Raw genomic sequence first — 26,670 nt, 5'->3', positions numbered from 1 at the left:
TGTGAGTGTGTATAAGTGTAAATGTTTGATTGTATGTGTGCATACATGCACCTAATGTGTTCCTTCATGTGCACTGCTCAGTCCCAAAGTGTGTTGCAGATGGGTTTTATAACTCCTCTGTTGTTGTATGTTTCAGTGTGTGTGTGTGTGTGTGTGTAGTGTGTGCATACTATATATGTTTGTGTATGTATATAGGTGTCTGTGTGTCTCAGCTCTCTGTAGACATGGCTGAGATGATCTGCTCCACTTTATACGCCAACTTCTGCTTCTGGGCCTGTTCATCCTGCTCCAGTGCCTCGATGATCTAAAACACACACACACGGGCAAAAACTGTGAAACCAAGGATACGAGGCGCATCGCTGGTCAGCTATGGAAAATCATATAAATATGCACATTATGAGTCAAACAAACACACAGAAGATCCACAACTACAGCTTCCGCTTGTTATTCTACTTGAATTATTGATTATAGTGTACATTTTAATCCATTTGATTAAAAGTTAAGTTTCAGAATCATCTGAGCAGGTTGACTTGAATTAATCATCACGGATTTGGTTAATTAGAATTCAGTGCAAATGAATAAACATTAGCAGAAGCCTGTTATGTAACTCAGATATAACTGAAGCTTATCAAGCAAAAAATGGTAAACAGGCTTTGCTGCTTTTCTCATTTTTATACCATTGTGAGTAAAATATTTAAATAATATGGATGTGAACTGTTGGCTGACAATACAAACAATTTAAAAACACCACCTTGGGCTTCAAGAGATTGTGATCAGCATTTTTTCACTTTTTCAAAACCATTCAACAACAATAAACATCACAAATCACTAATTTCAGGTCAATTTATAAGCCTTTAAACGTTTACTATGAAAGATTTTCCTAAACAACAATGTATAGACAAACATACAAAAGTAATCCCTTTCAGTCATCACTAATGACCCACAAGGTGGTGTCTGTATCTGCAGTCCCTGCGTTGTGCCTGTAGTTTATTATTTTCTTAGTATTTTGTTGTGTTGGAGATGTTTCTAGGCCTCAACCTTTGGGCAGCCAATAACAGTCGGGAAGTACCGATCAGGTTGATTTGAAGCAAACAGCATAAATCTGGAGAGCTGTCTTGAGGTGCGGTCAAGTTTATTTGTGCTTTAGAATGTAACTGCCCTGCATTATTTCACTGATTCACTACTTTGTCTTTGCTAACGCCGCTCACTCTCTCCATTCACTCTCTAACTTGCTCAACCACTGCTGCTCTCTCTCTCTCTCTCTCTGGTGGTGTGTTTACAACCAGAAACCAGCAAATCTCAATATTATGTTTTTAAGTCCACTATTCACTTAACTTTTAGCTCGGCCTTCACCAACTCCTGAGGGAATTATCTGGTTCTTTAGTGGCTAAATTCTCCACTTTGTTCACCAGCCACCTACAAACTTTGTCCGCCTGCTGTCTGGAGTGTTTATCAGAGCTGAACAGAGCTACCAGCACACAGCTGTTTTATATAAAATGCTCTTAAAGCTTGTGAGGGGAACTGAAGAGCCTGGTGATAATTCTTTTTGGCTGTGAGCAACACAATTTGCAGTAGACATAGTCATTTTTATCCTTTGTTAGTATAAAAATGTGGATTAAAGCTGTTTTAATATGAGAAAATGTTAACTGCACACCAGCAGGACTTCTACAGCACATCCATGATACAGCGTGTTGAGTGAGCCTCACCTCTTGGCTGTACTTGCTGACGTAAGCGTAGATCTCATGGAGGGCACTGAGCATGTTGAACTCACTGGAGTGAAGGCGGGCCTGTTCAGCCAGATAGGCATTCATATCCTGATCACTGATGGCAGGCAGGCGGTTGATGTCAGCGTAGTACCTGAGAGGAAACACGCACACACACATACACTGTCAGAGTCAGGGGCACAGTAATGCGTATCAGAGCTTTTCTCCTCACTTGGATTCAGTCTTTCACTGTGAAAAGTCAAAGAATATCAAATGTTAAAGGTGTCAGTAAATCTGAGGTGTTTTGTCAGGAGAATAAGGAAATGCGTCACTCACAAGTTTACTCATTTAGACGTCAAACAGCAGCAGCACACTATTTTATATATAAACGCACAGCCTCGTACGACTATACTTCACTTGACTACACTTTAACTCGGTCGCTCCACACCCTGTTAAGCTGCATGATTAATTGTGTCACAGCCTGCAGTCCAAACGGGATGCAGTCCCATTTATACATGAGGATTCTGCACAATTACATTACCAGAGAGATGATGACGTACAAAGAGTCCTCAGTTTGAAGGATTTTGTACATCTTTCTATCCTTGTGAGGCGCATTTGTCTTTGCATTGTCGTGCACCTACGCACCTTTCTACCCAGCTTTTGTAATGCGGTATGTCCTTGGCATAGAGTAGTTTGGTGGAGGGGGAGTCTTTGCCCAGGCGGTGTTCAGAAGTTGAGCAGGAGTCCATAAAAGTCTGGGCCACCACAGACAGACAGGCGTCCGTGATGCTGTTTTTATGGATGTCGAACACAAACTGGGGATTCTTGATCACATTCACCCAGAAGCGCAGGGGCAGGCTGCAGATATCCAGAGATTAGACAGAAGGAGAGAGAGGAAGATTTGTTATACATTTTCAGTCCTCACTTTATGTGTAAAAGATGTTGCTTTTTGGTTTTCCTCTGATCAATCCCATATTGACTTTCCAAATTGACATTAGTTGTGAAAACAAGATGTTGCTGAAGTTTAAGAGACTTTATTAGATGTAATTTGGAGCTTAACAGAGTTACAGAGTTTACAAGAGAAAGTTAAGAAGTTTTTAAAGAGCAGCTACAACTGCACAAAACACCAGAGAATTAGGTAAATAACAAATATGGTGCACCCTGGCATTAATAGGGTGATAACTCAGTTAAATCTGAAAAACACATTTCTATAGGTAGCACTGCAAGCAGGCTTGTTAAAGAAGGTAAATAAAGATGACATGTCAGACATCGTCTCTTTCTCACCAGTTGCTCTTCCAGGTGTGGCGGACGTCCATGTCATGGATGCCATGGCGGTCGGCCTGTTCGTCCAGGAAGTCAAACATATATTTGATTGCTAGAGGCAGGGCGGTGCCCCGACACACAGTGCTGAACAGGGTCTCAAACAGATCATCCACAAACTTCTGCAGGGTGCCCTGTAGAAATAAATTGCATACAGTTGAGACTTGTTGTCTCTTATTCCAAAGCGTTTTTGATTGCTATTGTTTTCTCGTATTGTTTTCTTATTCAGGATCAGTGATGTTGTTAAAATTAAAGTTGTATAGTTAAATGTATGTCTATAATATACGTGTTCTACTGCACCTTCGTCGCTAGTAGCCTCGTCAGGTAGATCTCAGACACCATCTTGCTCCCGCGCTCGCCCTCTTTCTGGTCCCCGTGGTCATGGTTTTTGACCAAGTGCCAAACCTTGACCCCGCTCTCCAGGTCAGGGGTCAGCATGGGCACACGGGAGTGGGGGCTGTCCGGGCTGGTGGGCGTGGAGCGGAAGGATACGTCCACTCCTAGACGGTCACATATGGAGAAAATATATGTTACAAAATGCTCTAGATGTAGTTTGTAAATGGAGTACATCTCACTTTGGTTGGACGGAGAGAAAGTCACGTTTGTTTGTTTTTTAGATTTGTTGTCTTTGTAATTGCAAGTGAGCAAGGTTGGACGTGTGCTTTTAGACACTATAATCATTTGCTGTCATTATGTCAGTGGTTGTCATGGTAATGATAAAGACCCGCTCTCATTCACTAAAAGCATTTTTTTTTTCTGTCCAGGCTATGGCCCCGTCTTTCTGTCAATCTGTGTTGTTTGTTTTCTGCTGCTGCGTGTCGTGTTTTTAAAGGAAAAATGACTTGAAATCTAATATGAATGTCAGTGTGATCTGCTGTGTCAGAGATGTGATTTGAATCAACATTTCTATGAATCTAAAGTGACTGGATTTCATCTGTCCCGATAAAACATATACATACACCCGGTAATGACTAATGATTAGTCTAAGCATAATTGTTTCAAAGGTGACAGAATGTGTTTTGATTCTGTACCGCTGAATATTTCCGAAAAACTAATGTTGCATCTCTTTTTTTAATGTCCTATATAAAAGTATCTGCTAATGTGCTTGTAACAGACTGATAAGTGACAGCAACAGATGGTGCAACGCTGCTGGAAGTTGGATGAATGAAAGGTATTTGCATTTCTGAAACAGTACTGACCGTATCTGCTGATGCTGCGGGGGAAGCTTGCCGAGGAAGGAATGTTGAAAGAGGACATCTGTTTGGGCACCAAGGCCACCACGCAGCGCTCAGACACCTGGAAGACAAAGGTAAAGATTGCTGTTTTTTGTTTGTTTGTTTTTTTATGAATTTGTGGCTTGCAGCTGTTTCGTCAAAAGTAATCATGGCTGGAATTTGGAAAAATGTTTGAGGTTGAAAATCAAAGACCAGGGATTTGTAAAATGATTCAGAGGCTTTGAACGTCTTTCGTAGGCAGTCACAGGAGAGAGAAAAACGTATGAAGGAGTGGGTTTAAGTTCAAGGTCGATGATCGCACTAAAAGTCAGCTCAAAATTATATACATTAACTACTATATACTTTGTGTGTGGCAACAGATATTGTTATTTAAAATTCTCTGTTGCTACAAAGACAATTTCTGTATAGCTAAATAAACAAGCAGTGGTTCTAGGCATCGATTAAACCCTTTAAGCAGGAATTGCTGATTATAAAACTGAGAATTAAATTGCTGTTGGAAAAAAAGGGTTATAAGATTTTAGTCTAATGCCAAGGTTTTTTAACACACTTCCCCAAGGGCATCACATATTATCTACAATATCCGCTGCAAATAAACGTCTGTACGTATCTAAAGAAATAGAAAAAAAGATGCTTCTTATTACTCCAGAACTTGCCTGCGAATCATCATGACTTTGAATTTTTTTCAGTATCAACTGAGTGATTGTTGTCTGGACATTCACTGGTACATGGCAGACAGGAATTGCTCAAAGCTATCCATTTGTCAAAATGTAAAAACTAAATATAAAGCAGGGCTCAACAATTAGGGTTGCCCTGCAAGTAAAATGCTGCATCAAGCTAGTAAATCTAGCAACTTACTTGCCTGATCAGGAAAGTGAAAAAAAGAGTTAAACACATAGTAAAGAAGGAGTGAGTCATCTCGTTTCCTTCTCATCTCTCTCTCGGCAAGGTAAAATGGCAGCAGGTAAAGACATTTATGAGCTGAAGCACAAGCGAAAATTTCAACATGCAAGAATGTTTGTTAGGTCTCATCCATGACACACTGTGTCTTTGTTCTGATTCATTTACTTAAATAAAGTTTAAAAGAGTCAATTAAGTCAAGTCTTTGTTGTTATTTGACATCCACTAATAAATAAAGCAGTTTGTGTCGGGGCGAGTAAATATTGACTTTGGGTAAGTGGATTTCGGACCCACTTGTCCGACCAGGTAAGTGAGAAAACCATTAACATTAAACCTTGTATGGGCTAAAAAAGTTGTAGCCTACTACTAACTATCCAACTCCATGACAACAGTACAGTCCTTAAAGCAGTGTTAAGGGTGTAGTTGTCCCAATTTCGTCTCACAGTGTCTGACATTGAAAATCCCCGGTTGCAAGTATTTTTGCAACCTAAATGCAAAGAAACCTAAAAAGCACCAACCGGTAGACAAACTTCATAGTGAAATATGTAAATGCTTGTTTGAATACAGTTCATTGGCTGCTGAATGTTGGCTAAGCAGACATTTTGTCTGTACAGTAGTTCCAGGTAAATACTGTGTACTGTAGCTGTGCTTGGCAGACGTGACGAGGTCATCTGCAGTTTGAACAAAATTCATGCTGCTGTTTCTGCGTGAGCTACAAATGCAGCTAATACAAATCCAGCTTAGCAGCAGAGCAAACATGTCCACACCTGGCAGAGAGATTAAGAATGTAAGAATGAAATTGTTTATCTCCTTGACAGATAACAAGGGAATATATTCTTCTTTTGTCAAAACACACATTTAGTGCAGAATATTCAGATTTCCTTTGTCTTCATTTTTCTCTTTGTTTAAACAAAAAAAAAATGCTCAAGTGAAATATGTGAGTGGTACAGTCGTCGTCCCAAAGCTGATCGTCATGACAAACGTTTGACAGACAAGGGAACAGGATGACTCATCCGAGGTTGCTGACCTGTGTCGTCGCATTTATGAGCTGGGGAAAAAAAAAAAAAAGATGTTGTAAAAGACAGAGGCACACGAGTGCATGTTTGAGTCCACTAGGCGTGCTTGTGACCGGGAGGTTAAAACAAACGTCGGCAGGGGTGAGTTGAGTGATATGAATATGAATGAGTAATCCTCTGTCCTTCATCAACAATGCTTGCTGTAATGCCCTTGAGCAACTGGATAATTGCAGTTTTTAAAAAAGGATGAAAAAGATTCAAGGTGTGCGGGTGGCAGTGTGAAACAGAGTGAAATGGCTTTGTAAGGTTCGTTAAGTAGGAGCTGAAATGAAAAGTCGGATGACGAAAGGCTGTTCTGCAACTATTTTGATCATTTATTAATCATTTTCAGACTTCTAGAAAATGAGTACCTTCCACTTTACTCTGTTTTTTATATTTTGTAAGTTGAAAATGGATTTTGGACTGTGGTTGGAGAAAATGAGCTGTTTGAGGCTTTGGGAAGTTGTGATGAACATTTTTCACTATTTTAAGAATTGATCTATTAATCGAGAAGATAACTGGCAGTTTTCATTGATGCAAAAAAATAAAAAATCCTGACTGAATTCTTAAGGGCATCCTCGAAAAGGCTCAGTCGTTCACAAGCGAAGACGGGCGAGGTTCACCACTTAAAACCGTTGTCGGCGAACACTGTTTTTAGTTATGTTTCACACAGCTTTTCCGAAATCGTGTTGTAACATCATGAACACACCTGGTAGTGCATGAGTGTGTTGAGTCTCTTCCAGTCGCTCTCTATCTTGGTGGTGATGTCCTCGTCCTGCAGGACCACGCGAGCTGTTCTGCCCTGCCGCCACTCTGTAGGAAAATACAATCAACAATGAATGTGACACGTGGAAATTCGGGGTATGCCAAGTGCTTGACAGTTACATATTGTCTAATGTCCATTGTTCGTCTCGCATTGTCCCTCTGTGCTGCATGTGAGGTCATGTTTTCCTTGTGTTACTGCGTCAGTTTGCTCTTTGAACCCTGCAGGTTGTCAAGCATAGCAGCCAAAATGTCACCGAGACAGCTTGCTGCACTTCTTGACAATCAAAGTGATTCTACAAACAAAACACAAATGACACAGTGTCCCCACGGGGATTTAAGCTGCCCAAAGCAACAAGGAGAAACTGATCCTCTCCAAATCCCCAACCTGTAAAAAAAGCCCCTTAAGGTGTTAAACTACAGACCTACAGCGATATCAGCCACTAGTGACGAGATATCTTATGTACTGCCTTTGAAGGTGCGTGTCGGCTGGATTTGTACCGAGTCATTCAGTGCTGGATGACATGTTGTGGGCGTAAGCCTAAGTGTAGGTGAGCTGTCAGTAAGGTTTAACGTCAGTGTTGGTGAGTGTTGCTCTGGTTCGGGATGTAAACAGGTGTGGGGAGGGGTTGTCTCCCAGAAACTGATGTTGAGCCTTTTGTTGATGTCACACAGGGAAATATCTCTGATAGCTCCCCTGACATGCCCGCTCTAAACTTTATTCTTCCCTCCTGTCATTGCGATGGCAGTCTATGTTTTATCCCAGAAAATATAAGCGGTATTAGTAATATGACTTTGGTTTGGATTGCATCCAGTGCAGCCTCACCCAGATCCATGTCTGCCGCCCGTGGTCGCTGTGAGTAGGGCATGTTCTTGTACACCGCATCCAGGATCTTCTCCTTTACCTGGGTAATGGTGTCACAGTTGAGCACCTTGACAGGGATTTCTGGGCTGTTCTCATTGTCTGGGTTCACACAGCTCAGCGTCTGGGGATTCAGGATGAAGAGAGACAGGAGAGGAGGGCGTAGGGAAAAGGGAGGGGAAAGAGAAAGAGGCGAGAGAGAGAGAAAGGTGTTGCTTGCTAGGAAAGTCCTTTCATTACCTTCTCCTCACCAAACTGTCCTGGTGGAGAGGATCTCGGCCAAAAATGTAATTTCACACCTCCAGGATGCGGCTGTGCAGCTCTAGCAGGGGCATTAAACAAGTAATGAGACACAGCCTCTCACACTCTCCGACATGGATATCAGAGATGGTGTCATCCTGTCTCTGGCTGGCTCTGCGTCGGAGCTAAAGCCTGAGGGGGAACTTATTCTGACGGGTCGGTGGAGGAATCCAGCTGCCTTATTTTAAATCGAAAAGGTAAAAGAAAAAGGCATGTTGTTGTTACACAGGTGGCCCGACCTCATCACTCTTTACTGATTCGAGTAAACACACCAGTCAGAATTCTGTCGACTCAGTATTCTTGGTTATATTTATCAGTTAAAATGTATCTTTATTCATACCATTTTTTTTTATTTTTCTGCTAATTTGGGTTGCCAGACCTGCCTTGTCAAAATTAATCAGGTTACGAGAACCTTAAGCTCAAAAGTTTGTAAGAAGAGGGGAGGGCAGAGCTGCTGGGCTGGCACAATAGCAGATTTTCACTATACAATTATCATGGACAAAAGAACCTTCTTGCATATTTTGTCCTTGCAGTCTGTTCTCCATGAAAAGTACTGCAGCAAACATGGACTTTACCGTGCTGACGTTAACGCAAATAAGAAAATGAAGCTGGGTTACAGCTAGTTGCAGCTAATTGAAAGGCTGTGTCCATATTGTAAGGTCTTATTTTCACAATTTGTTTTGAAGAAATTTTGTCAGGCCCTCCCTTCAGCTTGATGAGACGGACACCTGGCTGTGCAAGATTATTTATCCACTGCCATCAGTGAAACTATCCAAACAGTCACAGCATTCATAAAATCACAAGCTCAGCCGAGGCACATGCCACCTTCCTGTGGTTCTGTCAAGGCTCTTTGCCAAATGAATAGAGACACAATTTTGACTTTTTTTTATTATTAATGTCTTTATGACTCACCAGCGTCTTGTATTCAATCTGCTGTCGAATGAGTTTGTCTTCACTGAGGGAATAGCGAGCCTCTCCGGTGATGGAGTCTATGGGTCCCTTCTCCATTTGCTGTTTGATGGCACAGAACAGCATGAAGAGAGGCTCGCCAGCACACTCCTTTGTTTTGGACGGGAACCCAGGGATTAGAGAGAAAGGTGGGAGAAAGGAAAACAAGACGTAGGAAAGAAGTGAAGGGAAGGAAAAGAGATCTGTATTCATCAGCACAGACGATAAAGACTCAGTAACTAGAGCATGACACATCAAACACAGTAAAACGGAGATTTCTCTCTGCTTTTGAATTTGCAAAACTGGAGATAAGATTGACCTCACAGGTAAACACTACCCTCGCACAATGTCCACAAAACCCCATCAATATCAGACAGTTAAAACGACAGCTGCAACAAAAACGTACACAGCAGCGGTTTATTTCAGAATCGATGCTCATAATTTTAAGAAGCGTCGTCACAGTGTATCACTCTGACACCTGTGGCGATAAGGTGCGAGATGGATTTCATTTTTTACCTTGAGAAATTTGTGGAGCAAGAAGGCAAACCAATTTGTCAGCATCTTCTCCGCCACGGACTCTGTTCTGCGAGACAAGAAGAAAGCACGTTCATTTGTTAGCAAGAGACGTCCCACAGAGAGCTGGAGTGCTCTGATTATTCTTTTATAATTTAAGATGCAGAAGAGCCTGACATTGTTGGAACCAAAAAGCATGACATGGAGAGTTTGCAGAGGAATAGCGTCCTCACCCAGCCGCTCGGTCTCAAAGGACACTTGCTCTGATATACTGTAAGTTAAGTGCTGCTGGTGCAGAACATATTTGGGTCATGACATAATTGTGCAGACACAACTTAGACGTCCACTTCAAGTCCTTTCACTCTGTTTCTTCCTCGCTGTGTCTGCACTTAGCCACATGAGTACAGATGGGAAAGATTTTATCATTTACCGTAGTAAATCCTTTAAATCATGTAACAGTACCCCTTGAAATGGCGTATAAGCCTTTTCCTAATCTGAATCTTATCCAAAGCCCGCAGCTTTACAGCCACCAGTCACTCTTCCTCTCTAACCTGCTGTCTGTCACTGCTTTTCAACCCTAACCTGTATTGACTCTTTTGTTGACGGCATCCCATTAAATTTTTGAGTTTTTCAGCCAGAGCAGCATGTTTGGACTAACAAGTTTGTGTTGTACCGGCTCCCCCATGTGAACTCATCCTTATATTTAATGAGTGTACTTCAGATTGAGAGAGCCCTCGTTTTCAGGAAAGGGGGAAAAAAAAAAAAAAAAAAAAAAAACCTCATGAAACATTCAGCAGGCCAGCTTCAGCGCTGGGAAAACAATCGACAGATAACCAGAGGTGGAGGAAAGAGGGAGAGAGGCGAGAGAAAGGAGGATAGGCGAGGTGATGGGGAGGGGAAGGAAACGTGAGCTCCAGCTGAATGTTTCATGAGTGGCACACAGAAGATAAGTCAGACTGACAACGAGTCCGCCGCCGCTGCACTCACTCTTCCCCATTAGGTTCTCTTCCTCTGCCAGTCCCTCCCACTCTCTATCACTCTTACGGCTCCCGTCTTTCACCTGTCTGTCCAGGCACCCTGTTTCTCAGACTAGCAACGGCTGTTTCACGCCGCTGCACAAAACAAAGCCGAACAGAGGTGGGCTCTCCTTCGCTGGCCTAGTTACTCATCCATCAGAAGTGCGGTAACTGGGCTGGAAAGGACAATTCGCGAAGGAATTATCTATGCCGAAAGATAAGCAGCGCTGATCAGAAATGGGGAGGTCTGTGACAGAAAAGGTCTCTAGTTTGAAAGTGGAAAATGTAGACGGAGAAAGGAAAGGAAGTCCAGTTCACAAGGAATATTTGTAAGATAGATGACTTGTCAGACTCCTTCCTTAAACATGCTTAATCTTTCTATTGCTTAGCTGTTGCAACTAAAATGAGACTCTCTCCAAACCCTGAGCTTCCCCAGTGAAGCAAAAAGACTGTGGCTGTACGACTCCCTACAGTGAATATGTACTTTTATGGCAATGCCTCAACTAATATTCATACAGTTCTCTGTGAAGTTAAACTCCAAAGTGAATAATCCAATATTCAGCTGAATAAAATGACTTGCTATTCCAAAATGAGAAACATTACCACACTTTGTAAGAATGTAACTTCAATCCAATTGCAATTTTCCAGAAGTGTTTAAACAGCTCTTTGTACAGCAGCTTTCAGCAGCAGCAAAAAAAACACACTCTTGGTTTACCTGCGTAGAAGCAGTTTGGGGTGGTTCTTGCTCTCCAGGTTGCGTTCTATAAGATCTGAGAGCAGGTGTTTGAGGATGTCCGTGGCGTACTCCAGCCGTCCCTGCAGAGCGGTCATGATGAGCGAGGCCACGTAGCCGCGGTCACGCATGGAGAAGGAGCGCTGCAGCTCCAGCGTGCGGATGAATGTCAGCAGGAAAACCTTGTTATTCACCAGCTGAGCAAACTGCTTCAAGGCTTTCTCCACACCCGCCTGTCCGCTCCCCGGCACCTACACACACAGACGCACGTGCTCATAGATAATACTCAGTCAAGGATGAGAAAATTCACTCCATACAACATGAAGAAGAAAATGAAATATACACGTAAAGTCAAATAGATCATCTCAGGGTGTCAGTGCAAAACAGAACCAGAACCAGGTTTCGCACACATCTGTTTCCTCAGGGACTCTGATGAGTCATAGTCTCAGAACTCATTGACAAGTTTAGCAAGAAAATGGATAAACTAAGCTCCATTTTTCTGCAACAAACAAAGAGCCGGATACTTTGGTAAAAGTCAGCATGTTTAAACTGCAATTAGAGAAGCTCTTCAGAGCAGAGGCCTTTTAAAATCCCTGTGACCATAATAACCATTGATTAAATCAGCTATAATTGGCAACATTTGCCCAATTTTGTCCTTGAGTATCTGTCAAGTTGTTCTTGTTTGTCATCAGAGTTTCTTTAAAATGTCATATGGAGTGCTTTCAGGATTGAACGCTTAATCAGGACAATAATAAAAACAGCCTTGGTCATGTCAAAGTACATTCTAAACCAAATCCTCTTAAGTTGACGATGAGGATAAGACCAAAATCAGTCCAAAACAAATCCTGAACGAGACTGTAGAAAATAGACAATGAAAGCGATGTACATCTATCTGCAGGATATTTACGCTGCCTCCCTCAACATCCAACTGTTTCAAGCATAGGACATCTGACGACCACTTTACAATATCCTGATGTAATGTTTCTGTTGAAGAAAATAAACTGTGTAATCTGGTGCTGAAAAGTATTTGTAAGAAAGTTTTAAAAGTAAAGAGTTAGACTCAATATGGGTGCATGACTGCAGCTAAGAGAGCAAGCAAACTCCAAATCAAACTCTCCTCTCGAGCTCTTTTCAGCTGATGTGGACACCATTAAACAAACAGACCTCAAACCGCTGACATTTGCTCACACCGCTCTGTTCGACAGCACTTTGACAGCACTTGCCAACAAGCCAAAATCAATTTGGTTTGGAGTATAGTGGAGCCTTAAGGTCAAGATGTCAGAAAAGTGGTTGAAACTGAATTCAAGTAGCTGTAGCCCTGCTGCAGAGGTTACCCACCTCCAGCTCTCTGAGCACAGGGTGATCATCGATGCCGGGGAAGAGGACCCTCATGGCGTAAGTGCGATAGTCGAGGTACGGGATGCCGGCTCTGTCCAGATCGCTCGTTAACTCGTTGATGTCAGTCTGTAGCTCTGCAAAGGCTGCGTATGACAGAGGTAGTAGTTGATATTGGCATACATTTTGTAACATTGATCTTTTAGCTATGTTTATGGCAGTAAAGCTGAGACAGTAGTTTCCTTTTTATGTTACTGATAAATACTGAAATGGTTAACGAGTGTAAAACAGTAGAATGATGACAAATACTGACTGTAGTGAGTTTGATTAGCATTGTTTAGTTAATATAACTCACTTTGTTGACATTGTTGGATCTACATGTATAAACATTATGCAGCTCATATTGTATCTTACAGTATATATTACATTTTTAGTTTTACTAGTGATGGAATGTAACTCTATGGTATTTAAGCAACTTTGAGGTACTTGTACTTTACTTCGTACTTGGTATAATTCCACTCCACTACATTTTGGAGGTAAATATTCTACTTTTACTCCACTACATTTATTTGATAACTTTAGTAGCTAGTTATTTTGCAGATTACATGCTGCATCTGAATCAAAGCAGCACATTTATATTTAATTTAGTGTTGTATCCGATAACCAGTCTTAACACATACACACATGTAAATATATGTATAACTTACTTGTACTTTTGATACTTAAGTATATTTATTGCCAGAAAATTACTTTTAATATTTCAGTACATGTCATATCAGATACTTTAAGACTATTATTCAAGTACTATTAGTATAGGTGGCTTTCACTTTTTATCAAAGTAATATTTTAACACAATATCTTTGCTTTATTGAAGTATGACTATTTTGTACTTTTTACAACACTGCTAGATACAGATAGGAAGGGTGTGTTACTTTATATAACTCAGAATACAGACATCCTGCCTCAAAACGGTTATAGCTTGAAAATCCAATCGAAATAAAACATACACTTGGTTGGTAATGACCATTCAATTATTTGGCAGCTGGTATATAAACAGTGGTGCAATGTAACAAAATACATTTACTCAAGTACTTTACTGAAGTACAAATTTGAGTTTCCTGTATTTCCATTTTCTGCTGCTTTACACTTCTACTCCACCACATCCCTGAGGTAGATCTTGTACTTTTGACTCCACTACATTGGTCTAACAGCTTCAGTTGCTTGTTACTTTTCAGATCAATGTTTTCATACCTTCCTTTCCCTTGAAAACCTTGTATCTCCAAACATGGTGATTTTGATTTTGAGTGTTTGTGACAAGCTCAGGGATGAAGTGTTCTTTTATGGTTTGAGAAAACTCTGCTACTTCTTAAGCGAGATAAACTATTTAAAACCCTCCTGCATAGTTCAAAAGTGCATCGTCACAGAGCTGAAAACAGGGCTGTGTTTCTGAGTTCGGGAAAAGTTGACTTTTTAGAGATGCGATCACAGAGAGAGCGACGCTACAAACACATGTTGATCTTGTAGAATGGGAATATGACATGAGCCCAACCCTAAACAACTACAGCGGTATAATACAACACACACATTAATATAATAATATAATAGTAAAACACCAACAGGTACCATTTTACTACAGAAGGACTACTTTTACTTTTCATACTTCTACCATCTTCATTCAAATACAAAAGCCTCGCAAACATCAGTCAAAACATCAGTTCCAACAGGTGGCGCTATAAGGCAACTACAAATGAGCTTTTAGGGATTCGGTATTAGTTATTTTGGGAGTGTGAGTTTTAATGGCTATTACTAGTCTCTCTGATCATTCCTACTCACCCTCCTTGCACTCCAGAGCCACCCTGGACTCCAGGTTGTCCATCTGCATCTGCAGGCGCTTCAGAGTGAGGTCGTTCTCGTGTGACTTCCGTCTGTAGGCCAGCAGGACTATGATGACGATGATAAGGAGCAGCCCTCCTCCTGCTGCGATGCTGAGGATGGCAGGAAGGGTGAGCAGGCTGTCGGAGCGAATGTGAACCTCTCCTGGCGAGATGTGGAGTCCTCCTACTTGGACCTGGATAAAAAAAATTGTTATATTTTCAAAAGCGTGTTGAAAGCGCTCAAATAACAAAGAAAATAATCACTAATTCAAAAGATTGTTGTTGAGGAATTAAATTGGCAAACACAACAGAGATATGGACCATTTTCCTGAACAATTGCCTTTGAAGAAAATTTGTAAAAGTTCCAGACACACCAGCTTTTCTCTTTACAGCTCTTTTCTCATTATTTGCAAGAGTGCCTGTCAATAACTCTGGAGGGCAATGTGCTGTAATTGGGAACCTACCAGACCATGAGTGACAGACAATGACAGAAAGCCAGCGACTAACTGAAAGCCTGTCGGTGACCCACAAACACAGTGACGTTACAGACAAGCACTGACCTACAGACAGTGACCCACATCCACGCAGACAGCCAATCAGATCTACAGACGGACAGAAAACCACCAACGCTTTGAGACTGACCAGGACTTTGTGCTGCCCGGTGAGGTTCGGAGGCTCGCAGAGTAACTGAGTGTCAGAGACGGTGAGGGAACAGGGCGTGTCTCCGATCAGCACCGTGTAATTCAGCCTGGCTCCACCGGACGCAGACGGCACCAGGTTACGTCCCTGAAACACAGTTAGAGAAGGAATATGGACAACTGCAGAAAATAACAACATATCATTAAGAACAGGTAGTTGTTACAAAACAAAAGGTAGCTCTGCAGTATTCTTGTGTGTAGTTTAAATGTAATGTTTTCACCCCGTTGGAACGTCTTGCTGATCATGTGTAGAATTTTAAACTTAATGAATTATTTTTACTCTCGGCCATTAGTATAATTACTGTAATCTTGGAAAAGACTGGCAGACACTTTGTCATTCTACGCCATGAGTCATATTTTGCAGGAAATCTGTTAAATTATTGTACCTAACGACGGCAGATTGCTTCAAGATGCAAACCAATCTGCCGAGCTGTTCCTCCACGACAAACGGAGTTAAAGATGTGCAGTTGCACATGGTGTAAAAGTGGAAAGCAGATGGTAAAATCTTTGCTATAAACTTCAGGATGTAGTCACATCCTCTTTGTGACGTAAATCACAGTTGGGAATGTGATGGGAAATTTAGTTTTTCATAAAAACTCTACCAGTTAGAGAAAACATGAGATGAAGTAGAAGCTGCCACTTATATCCACCATTCTGTTGTTTATCTCATGTCTGATAAGGCATTATAGTTGATTTCATAATAAAACCTTTAGCTTATATGTGTATCAGATTTATTGATCATTGAAGGAGCATCAGTGAGGGCAGGGTACGGCTAGCCACCGGTGGAATGTCACTAAGTAGCCTACATTTACTGAAGAACTGAACTTAAAGGGTAACTCCACCAATTTTACACATTCAAGTGTGTTTACAGGTCTTGGACGAGTACTAATGCACATGTGAAAAAAGTAGTATAAAGCCTTTTTTTAGGCTCCAGAGGAAGCTGCATGTAACCTGATAAATTGCCTTCAGTGATGTCACACAGTGGCTACGTTGCATTGTGGGTAGGCACCAGGTTTTGGAAAGGAAGAAGAATGTGTGGAATAAAAAAAGGTGATATCTCTCGATCATTTGTTTTTAAAATGTCCGTAACGAGTCCAGCAGTGTTATAGGAGTGCAATGGACTGCTTTTCAAAACCTGGTGCCTACAATACCCACAATGCAACTTACCCTATGAGTAACGTCACTTGAGACAGTTTACCAGATTACATGCAGCTTCTCTGGAGCCACAAAAAGCTTTATACTACTTTTATCACATACGTACGCACAGGTACACGCCACAAGACCTGTAAACACACTTTAATGTGTGAAATGGATAGAGTTACCCTTAAAGTACAATTTTGAAGTACTTGTACTTGAGTCTTTCAGTTTTATGTTACTTTGTTCCTCTAGTCCACCACATTTCAGAAGGAAATATTATCTGACAGCTTTAGTTACTAGTTACTTTACAAATGATTCACACAAAGAATAACCAACTAATAAAAATCAATGTATTGTTATGGCTGAAGCCTCACAGCAGTACATGAAGTAGTTAAATTTAGCTCCACCAGCTGCATCATTAGTGATACTCAGTAATCAGTAATTATAATCCAGTAATATAATAATCAGTATATCATTCTGAAATGTGCCATTCTGCATAATGAGTACTTTCATCTTTGGTACTTCATGGTTTGTTAAGTAAAAGATCTGAGTAGTCTTTCCACCACTGTAGATCACTTTAGACAGAATCAATATTCTTATATGTTGCTATTAATGCCAGATAATTAATAGCAACATATAAGAATATTGACTTGAGAATCTCCTCCCTGTCCGGTGCTATAAATAAAGGCACTATGAGGTTGGATGACGTACTTTGAGGATGATCGGAGCACCAGGTTTCTGCTCCAGAACACCTGACAGACTGAGGGGCTCCAGGTAAGGGTTGGGGTAGTAGACGAAGCTCGTGTTGTTGTAAGTGAGCAGAGCCTGGACGTTGTTGAAGACGAAGCCAAACTCGTCCACGTGTTTGATGGTCTCCTGGTCCGCGGTGTACTCCGCCTTCAGAGAGGGGGCGAAGCAGCTGATGGTGGTTGTGTTGAGCACTTTGCACACCTGGAGCGGAAATCAAATCAGACGTTAGACATGCCACAGTACCTACAAGACCTTATGCAAATGAGACTATACATACATACATACACATATTTAATGGTTCACAGTGTTGTTTGCTGCATGATTAATGATTATCTGAATTATTGAAAGACACTGAGAATTCATTTTCTGACAGGGTCATTATAAAAAAATATGTTGACTTTGAAATCCCCAGCAGGAACTCAAGAGTCAATATTTTACCCTCAGCAAGCAATTTAAATTTTACTAAGTTTAAAAACATTTAAAATCTTCTAGTAATTATTAATTCCACCTCATGTACGGACATGAAGGCAATACATTCAGGGCTCCATGCACTTTATCAATCCAGCAGATGTCTCATTTCATGCCCCAATGTGATAGAATCACTTTTTCTCACTCTTTTATAACATCCAGATGCTATGAATCTAACAGAGCCTTTAAATATACTGATGGTCTCTGTGGTGTTAACCTACATAACCTGAGATTAAGGATATCTATATGTCTGACTGTCATTAGCTCTTACAGTATTCCCAGCACTCTGTATTTATCTCCTCCCATCCATATGTTCTGTCTGCTCTCGTGTTTTTGACCTTCTGCCTGTAAACATTTGACAGCTGCTCTGCCATTACAGTCGCTATAGTACTAGTTAAAAGGGGAAGGTTTCTATTTGTTTTTGCGGGCAGTTTTTTTCCTACGAATCTACCAGAAACTGTGTTTTTTCATCAAACAGGTCACTATTGTCATGTCACAAAGCTGAAAACAGATTCATGGTTTTCACAGGACACGATGATCTTTTAGAATCGGATGCATTGCTGTAGATTAAACTACCCAGCAGTTATTGGTGCTTCATCAATAACAAATATCTCTCTCCATTTGGAAAGTGCCTTGTGTTTTCCTCTGCAGTTCTTGAAAATCCCTCTCAAAATCAAGCAGATCTTAAATTCTTTAAATTCCCCCCGCTTCAGGGCAATTTCTAAGCTTTGGTTTTTATCTTGAGTTTCACAGAAAGTTGCTTCAAGTCAATTAACTGCTTTTGTGATTCAAAAACATGTTTTAAGCAATCCCGGTTATGTTTTCCAGATATGCCCGATAAAGAAACTGCCCTCATTAAATTTAGCAGTGACCCTCTTTCAGCTGCTGATTCGGGTTAAAGTTCAGCTTTAATCCCTTCAGATCTCAGTGCTGCCAGTGACACTGTAAAACATGCAGTTTTAATTGACTGGCTCACATTCTGGGCTGGCATCATTACTGCACCATTTAATTGGCTCTGGGCTTACCAACATTGTCTACACAAAAAAACACTTGTGTTTTTTTAAACACTTAACGTATTAAGTTCCTAAATTCTCATTGGCCTCATCTTGGTTTTATTTCACACGCTCTCACCTGAGTTATATTTTCTTTATATAGAGTTTTTCGTTTCCATTGCAATACAGACTTACTCACTGAAGCCCAGAGGCACATTCCTCTTGCCTCCATGATAAACAGTATGTGTTTTGTGCTATTAAATGAGTGATTTTTGAGACTGACCTCAACTTTGCTGCCTTGGCTGGGAGCAATTTTTCAAAACAATTTCACAAACAGACATATATATATATATATATAATTTATGTGTCTAGATTTTCTTTATTTTGGCATCAATGAAAATCTATATCTTACACTGGCACAACTATTTCTGGCATCTCTCCATCTGTTTGGAATGGATTTATAAGATAATATTGATTTCTTCCAAGGTCGAGCCAAAAGTTCCCTCCAGAAGTTTCAAACCCGTGTGCAGTGTCAGATCCTCAGGCAATTCCCTGACTGGTTCAAAGTGGCAAACACAAAGGCTAAAGGTGACTGCACTTTTGCCACCAGGGCCCCAACACTTTGGAACAATCAATCACTTTGAAGCCACCTGCCTGCGGAGCTCAGGCAGGCAGAATCGGCACCATAAATCACCTCCCAAAACTGAGTTGTACTTTCATGTCAGTTTTTCAAAATCTCATTTTGGAATGAACCCGTCTGATATCGAACCTCTCTCCAACCCTTTTGTTTATACATAGCTTCATTTTTACAACCACAGCAGAACTGACATTTACAAACTACAGCCTGTTTGATTTCAATGTATTGTTAGTTAATTTAATCTCCATCCTGCAGGCTGTTTGGTGCAGTGACTGGTTGTTTTTCTGCCTTTGTTCAGGCTTTGGTAGTGTCACCTTTATGAGTAAAAAAAACTACTTCTAAATAAAACTGCATAAATGCTTTAAGATGCTTTTTAAAAAAATGTCAGTGCAGATCAGTTTGTATAAACAGAAAGTATTGAACTGACTGCAGCACTAAACCTACCTTGTTACGCCTGCAGCAAACTATCAATAAAAATCAACTTCCTGTGACATTTTCTATCAGCTTGAGGAAGCGACATCAATAAAGGGTCACTGTAAAAAATCATACAGGGATTTAGTGGAATCATCTCATCTTTTCATGTTAGCTTAAAGATGCAATATGTAAGAATTGGTCCCCTGTAGACTTCATACTCCAAACAAATAGGGGGCAGCATGTCACAAGTGCATTGTTTGAAAATTAAAACCCTCCTGAGACCCTTGTTTTTATAGTTTGAAAAAACTTAGATGTTGGAAACTAACTGTGTGTCTTTATTACACTATCTTCGGAGCAGTGGGGGCCTGGAGGTTAAAGAAGTACACTTGTGATCTGCTTGCCCCTTCCTCATTACCATCACTGTGGTGCCCTTGAGCAAGACCCTTAACCCCAGCTGCTCCAGTGGAGCGGTTCAGTTGAACTGATCAGTTTCCGGGTGTGAATATGTGTGACTGTGTGAGTGCACCATCCCTGAATAAATACGGTTTAAAAAGAGAGAGGTCATGGTTGTTTGTTTTTTTACAATGGTCTTGAGCCATAATGAAGGTTAGTTTTGAATTCAGTCTCTGGTCACATATTGTGTTTGTACCAGTGCTGGAACAAAGTTGCTCCAATAGGAGCAGCTGCAGCTGTTCTCTGTGGGAAATGAAGCTCTAACTCTTCAAACTGAGAAAATGAAAAAGGAAAGCAAATTTGTGTGTAATGTTTGTCAGTGTCAACTTCATATCTTTTTGAACATGTCTTCTCAAGTCCAGTTAACAATTGGTTTCACAGAAGAAGACTTCAAAGAAGACTTATAAATAATTATTCAGCCTAAGTTAATTCACATATTTAGGGCAGCAGTTTAAAGCAGCATTTTTACGTTGAGACAATTACAATGTTGGGTGCAGTAGATGAGCATGTGTCACACTTACATTGACAGATTCATGGCCGGCGTATTTGACTCTGACCCGCGGCTCCTGAACCACATCCAGGTTGGTTCCAGTCACTGTCAGGGTGGTGTGTCCGCTGTTTGCAAGGAAGGAGACGAGTGTATTTGAGTACACAAACACAATGCACGCACAAACTCACCACTTCAGCCCCAGGTAGTCTTTATTATGTGAACGTCTTTTCTCCATGATTAAATTAGAGTGACGACCGCAGAGAGATCAATCTGTTTAACTTGCAAACCCAACATTTTCCAGAGAGAACTGCATTAATTCAGGTTTGAGGAGGTATAGCTGGCATGGTAGCTCGCTCTTTGTTATTGGGCAGAAGAGCCAGATCAAACGGCGAACCAGCTGGCTGCTATTTTATATTCATCCATGACTGCGAGGCTGGCATAGCATGAATACAGGTGCCGCTTGTTTACATATCTGCGCTAGATGTGATTAAAATAAACAACACTCTCTAATCTTTGCATAACCTGTGCTGCAGTGTGAGCTTAGAAAACTGTAGCACGGCAAGTAGAGACGGAGAGACAAAGAGGGGAAGGACACATGAGAGAAATGAGGGAAAAATGGCTTTAAAAAAAACTGGCCGGTCTAGTCCGCCTGACAGAGTGCCAATCTTTCTCTTCTCACACTTCAAAGGGTACCTAAGCTTGTAGGGCCACATAGTGGGACTGCACATTCATGATGAGGGCTCTTGATTGCAGCTCCACAAAGCTCCTCCTGTCACTAGGCTGAGGGCCAGGGTGTCTCTCTGAAGTCTAATCTGCAGGGACGTAGTGCTGCGTAATCTCACCTCAAAACCAAATTAAGTGCCAGCTTTTATTTCGTGGAATACACCTTTCAGCTGTCGTGGCAGTGTTTGTGCAGCGAAGTTCACTTCCATGGTAATATCAGCAATGTCACAGTCGGTCATCTAATTTCCCTGAAGGTTATTTCAGTGAAACTCATTGTTAAAAATAAAAATTACTGTTCTGACTGGTCACCTTGTTGTGATCACTGATTAGATGTCATTTGAAGGTCTCGTGTTGCGCTCCCGTTCAGGTTCATACTTTATACAGAATGTTTACACGCTTTAATGGACCAAAAAATGTTTTTCTCAGACTGTTAGTTGCTGCAGAACCTGTGTTCACCCTCTGCTTTAACACTCCTCCTGATTGGTCTGGAGGATTGTTCTGATTGGTCAGCTCTCACAGGCCTGAGCAGCATTCTGCATCAGCTCTTCTTGTGATTTGTGCAACCACAGCCGTGCTGGGAGCATGCTCAGTCAAAGGCGCAGTTTCTGTAACTCTGTAATGCACATTTGCTGGCCAGGCCACTTGATTTTATTAGATTTTTTTATTTGGGAAAACTACTACATAATAAATGAAATGTAAAAAGAAGAAAACAGATGCACAGGGTCCTTGAGTATGTTTTGCTCAATACGCATTCACTCAGGCAAATGCTAATGAGTACATACTGTCTGTGTAAAATAGAGCATAATTGCTGCAAAAAGCGGCAGTCTGCAAAATGAGGTCGCTACCTCTCGCATTAAATGTTACACTGTAAACAAAAGTAACACCATACAGTACTTGTGACCCATAAGCATGTAGCAGAACTGTAGGACTGTCAAATGAGTCTGCAATTTGTCAAGCAACAGTCGTTTCTTCACATTGGAGCTGCTACCATTTGCAACCATGTGTGTAAGCTGAGCTTGCAACTCATTTTTGGGAGACAGGCCCCTAAAGTTTGCATGTCTGTGGACAGTGTGAGGAAACAACATGGATGTTTAATGAGAATTGGATACAGCTTCGGAGGCTGACACCTGTTCATTCCTATGAAAGCTGATCGCTGGCACATGAAGCCAAAAAAAGTTCAACTTCTTGGGTATAAAATTACCCAAATCTTCATAGAGCGTGCACACTGGAAACCTCTTCTGCCCACGCCAGCTAACAACTGGTTTATCCCCCCAGCTAACCATGATGCAGCTCACCTAGACTTTTCAAAAGTCATCAGACCAAAGGGAACAAATTAGGATAGTAAAAAGAGACATTTAACAGAAGATTTATCCAGCGTTTTACAGCCACTAGGTAAAATCGGCTTCAAAGCCTGGTGCTCGTCCTGGGGGATTGGGTAACAAGATCACAACAAAACCCCCCATGAACACTGGGAGGAGCTGCGAACTCCACACAGAGAGGTCTGGAGAATGAATCTCCATCCTCTAGAGGTGTGGGAGCATACATGTGGCTGGTATCTGTGTATATGCAGCACTATATTGTTCACCTGGTAATGCTCCACAGGGGTTCAATGCGCTGGACTGTGGGGTCCTCTATGTACTCGAAGGCCAGACTCCCAGGAACTTTGGCCCGGTCCACGCTCAAACTGACCTGCACCGGTCCGGCTCTCGTCACCGACGGCGCAGAGAAGCACACAATCTCCGACACGGTCCTCCTGGTGAGAGCGCCAAAAGGGAGATTTATTCATGCCTGTGACTGTGACTCTGCCCACTCGCTGCTGCGATGGCAAATCCCTGACATCACGCAGTTATGAGCCATGCACATTACTATAAGGGGAGAGGATTCATTACAGACTGTCCCATCTCTTCCTCGTTACAGACACATTAGGGATGGAACACTGTAATTAGAGGGTGCTCTAGCTAATGGCTTCCTCGCCTCGCCCTCCTGACTTCTACCATGTGAGGCATTTTGAACCTTAAATAGATATCTATAAATACACAGAGAACAATACCTACAGCTGTGGGTTTCATCACCACCTCACAAATCCTTATTAAGACACTTAATTTTATCTTTCAACAGAGCGAGTTACTGTGTTTCATTGAGAGTAGACGAGGATAAATCTTTAATATTGTGTGAAGGCATCAGGAGGTTCTGGTTATCATCAGACTCACCTGTACAGCTCACAGATCTGAGTACCAAAGAACACCTTCACAGTGCTTCCAGCGCCCAGGTGCTCCCCAACAATGGTGACCTTAGTGCCACCAGATTCAGGTCCTCTGCCTGGGGTAAGGGCCAGCATCGACGGGGTCTGTGGAGGACCAGAAGTCATAAATGCTTCATGCAACATAGGTCAAACACAGAATACAGTATGTCTTATTAATTGTCTGATTCTGAAAAGCTCTGATGTAGAGGCACCGACTGAATAAACCGCCATGGACTTGGAAGGTGGAAGCGGCCATGCTTGCATTTATTTTTTTAATGCCTTTATCTCAAGATCATGAGTTTATTATCTTAATTATCTTCAGAAAAGCAAGCTTTTTATCTGGACATAACGAGATAATAAACCCATCACAGGGAAACAAAAGGCTGTTTCCTCGGATCAGTACCAACGGTTGATCAACGCATCAGACTGTACTTCAAGGAAAGTCTAACACAGGCACTACTTGTACTGTGTCTTTCTGTTGAAACATTCAGATCTGTCCCTGTCATTTAAAGAGAAGGCTAGTCTGGCTGGAAGTTCACGGACGAGTGCACTTCAGTGATCCCGTTGATTATGTAACTGTCCTGCTCAGTTACGAAACCTCCGCGACAGTCGTGACGGTGATCTTGAAAGCTGAAACCACGTGTGATCAAATTAATCAGATACTCAAGTTCCCAAGTAATTATACAGTGATCTTAATCCCTTGTGACTAGCGACTAAATGTAGTGCAGAAATGGCTGTATCTCAAAAACTACAGAGTTATATCAAATGTTTGGTACCATCGGATTCAGAACAACTTAAATTCCACTAATATGTTCTTTAATCCAGTGTAAATCTGATATTTGGTGTGTCAAATGAAGTGCAGTAAAGCACTCCTAACTTCTTAATGATGATGAACTCTCTCATGCAAAAACTACTGTATGTTGTACATGATTGCAGCGGCCTGAATAGATCCAATTTGTCGTTGGCTTTCACCCAATTCAGCCCAACCTAATGCATTGCAAACACTTGATGTTTGTTCCTGGACAAAGCGAATGCGTTTCAGTGTCAGACATTACCACGAAGGAGTAGAGCTGCGAGGACTGCGCCCGTAGCTCTGGTCTGCATTCGCCAACACACAGCTTCACTGGACCTGCTGCGCTTCCTTGAGGAGCCGCGGCCATCTCACAGACGATCCTGTCACGACAGACAACACAAATACATGAATGTTGTTGCAGAAAAACAGAGGCATGCAACAGATCATCATGAATACAGAGTGATAATACAAACCGGGCACGCACTCACACACACAGCAGAGTCACAGCACTGTATCACATTTGTTATGAAATGCACTGGGGGAAGATGGCCTCTGCTGGCCAGTGTGATTGAGGCGGACTTTCATAGGAAGTTGTGGGTCAATACAGAGGGCCATCTTTCTTCCTAATGGGAAACCTATAACAGCAATATAACTCAAATGATAAACTACACCCCTCCTCATCTCCAGCACGATTGCCACCCACCATTACCTCCGGTTGCCATGACAACATAGGGGTTTCTTCAATAAATCAGTATTGCCTGTCAGGTCAATAAGATAAAGTGCGCCATGAATAAGTCATTATACCAACTGACCCCATGCCGAAATTAATGGTTGTAACAGCTGTAATGCCATGTTTTAAAGCACTGTGCGTGCCAAATGAATGGCCCTGCCGAACGCACTGCTCTGCACGAGGAACTCTGCGTTCCCCGATACAATAAGAGCAACCAATGAATCGTCCCTGCCCAGCCCTTCTATTCATACATCACGAGAGTTTTCCAATTTTCTCCTGGCATGTTCTTTTCTTTTTCCTTTTTTTTTTTTTTTTTTTTTTTTTACAAGGATATAAATAAAGTCCCTGCAGCCTGAGCCCAATCGCATTACATGGCTGTGAGAGAAACACATGGCTAACAGATTGTCCCTCCAGTCAGCGACATGCAGCGCATTTCAATTACAGCTGTGCCGACAGCCTCATAACGACAACGACACAAAGACTGTCTCTTCCTTTGGCTCCGACTGCACCAGAGCAATGCAAAGCCCCCCACACAATCCTACAACCTGATGAGGCATCACTGGGTGCCGGCTTATTCACAGACTGTGCTAGTGTCTTTGAGAAAAATGGTGTGAAAGAGAAAAAGAGATTGCATGTGTGTATTTTCTTGTGAGTGAGTGTGTGTGTGTGTTTGCATCTGTACAGCATGTCTATGTACAGTACAGTATGAATCCATGCATGTCTGGGCAAGGAAAGGGAAGGGAGGAGTCTCTCTTACTGTTCTGCAGTGATGTATCCCTCCTCCTGTGGGGTGCACTGCACACCCGCCACCTCCACATTGCCCTCCAGCTCGGAGAAGGACAGACCCAGGTTCAGGCCCTGGATGGTGACCAGTGTGCCCCCTTCCACTGGTCCTGCCACCGGGGTCACCTGCACAGGAAGGAGGAGATTATGATGATGAAAAAAGCATTTTACAAACAGTGATGGTCAGTTTTATTTGCCCCCAAAAGCACAGTATCCTTAACTACATACTAAAACCTGTGAAACCTGCAATTTCTGTACAATAATGTTTTTCTAAATAGATTTTCGTTAAAGGTTAGAGTATACTAGTAATGCAGTTTCCCTTATTGGAGAATAATGTGCCATAAAGAGAGTCCAGCTCCAAAAAACAGTAATTAGTCCAGTTTTAGTTGAAAGTCACGAGCTTTAACTGGTTTTCCCATCCAAGAGGAATACAATTATGGTGAAATGCTAATTCTGTGAAAGCCTAAGGGCCTCATTTAAAAAAATGGACTTTCAATCAATTTTGATCTGAAGTGTGATTTCAGCAGAAAACTATGTACAAGTAGTTATTTATAAAACCTAACTTAAATCACCTTATCTCTTAGCATAGTGCAGACTCGGTGCAAGTTGTTTTCCTGCAGGTTATGTCGGGGAAGTTTGGGATGCTTATGCGCCACAGTTCTGTGTTTCTGCCCCACTTCATTCACTGCCCAGAAACACAGTCCCAAGCTGCGTGCTTGGCTTTGTTTGTCAACCCGCTATTTACTCCACCAAATAATACATGTTGCCTGGCTTCGATTTCCTCTGCCATTGCCATTATCTCGCCTT

General features: G+C 41.7%; 1 protein-coding gene across 1 annotated transcript in view; it reads right to left on the bottom strand.

Moving 5' to 3' along the window:
* Nucleotides 1–208: 208 nt before the first annotated feature.
* The window catches only part of LOC140998141 (plexin-A2-like), a 72,221-nt gene continuing 45,759 nt past the window's right edge, over nucleotides 209–26,670 (bottom strand). The window contains exons 12-31 of the mRNA XM_073468313.1: nucleotides 25,838–25,989; nucleotides 24,613–24,730; nucleotides 23,526–23,662; nucleotides 22,901–23,068; nucleotides 20,624–20,717; nucleotides 17,100–17,339; nucleotides 15,196–15,339; nucleotides 14,513–14,747; nucleotides 12,683–12,825; nucleotides 11,327–11,595; nucleotides 9,599–9,665; nucleotides 9,047–9,193; nucleotides 7,799–7,958; nucleotides 6,920–7,023; nucleotides 4,223–4,319; nucleotides 3,324–3,523; nucleotides 2,988–3,157; nucleotides 2,349–2,561; nucleotides 1,707–1,857; nucleotides 209–304 (exon numbers count right to left, since the gene is read on the bottom strand). Of these exons, the coding sequence (XP_073324414.1) occupies nucleotides 209–304; nucleotides 1,707–1,857; nucleotides 2,349–2,561; nucleotides 2,988–3,157; nucleotides 3,324–3,523; nucleotides 4,223–4,319; nucleotides 6,920–7,023; nucleotides 7,799–7,958; nucleotides 9,047–9,193; nucleotides 9,599–9,665; nucleotides 11,327–11,595; nucleotides 12,683–12,825; nucleotides 14,513–14,747; nucleotides 15,196–15,339; nucleotides 17,100–17,339; nucleotides 20,624–20,717; nucleotides 22,901–23,068; nucleotides 23,526–23,662; nucleotides 24,613–24,730; nucleotides 25,838–25,989 (3,105 nt within the window). The remainder of the gene's footprint in view (nucleotides 305–1,706; nucleotides 1,858–2,348; nucleotides 2,562–2,987; nucleotides 3,158–3,323; nucleotides 3,524–4,222; nucleotides 4,320–6,919; nucleotides 7,024–7,798; nucleotides 7,959–9,046; nucleotides 9,194–9,598; nucleotides 9,666–11,326; nucleotides 11,596–12,682; nucleotides 12,826–14,512; nucleotides 14,748–15,195; nucleotides 15,340–17,099; nucleotides 17,340–20,623; nucleotides 20,718–22,900; nucleotides 23,069–23,525; nucleotides 23,663–24,612; nucleotides 24,731–25,837; nucleotides 25,990–26,670) is intronic.

Source organism: Pagrus major, chromosome 6 (genome assembly GCF_040436345.1).
Source record: "Pagrus major chromosome 6, Pma_NU_1.0".
In the NCBI taxonomy this organism is placed as follows: domain Eukaryota; kingdom Metazoa; phylum Chordata; class Actinopteri; order Spariformes; family Sparidae; genus Pagrus; species Pagrus major.
The sequence above is the reverse complement of the archived record's forward strand: the minus strand, read 5'-3'. Positions and strand labels throughout refer to the sequence as shown.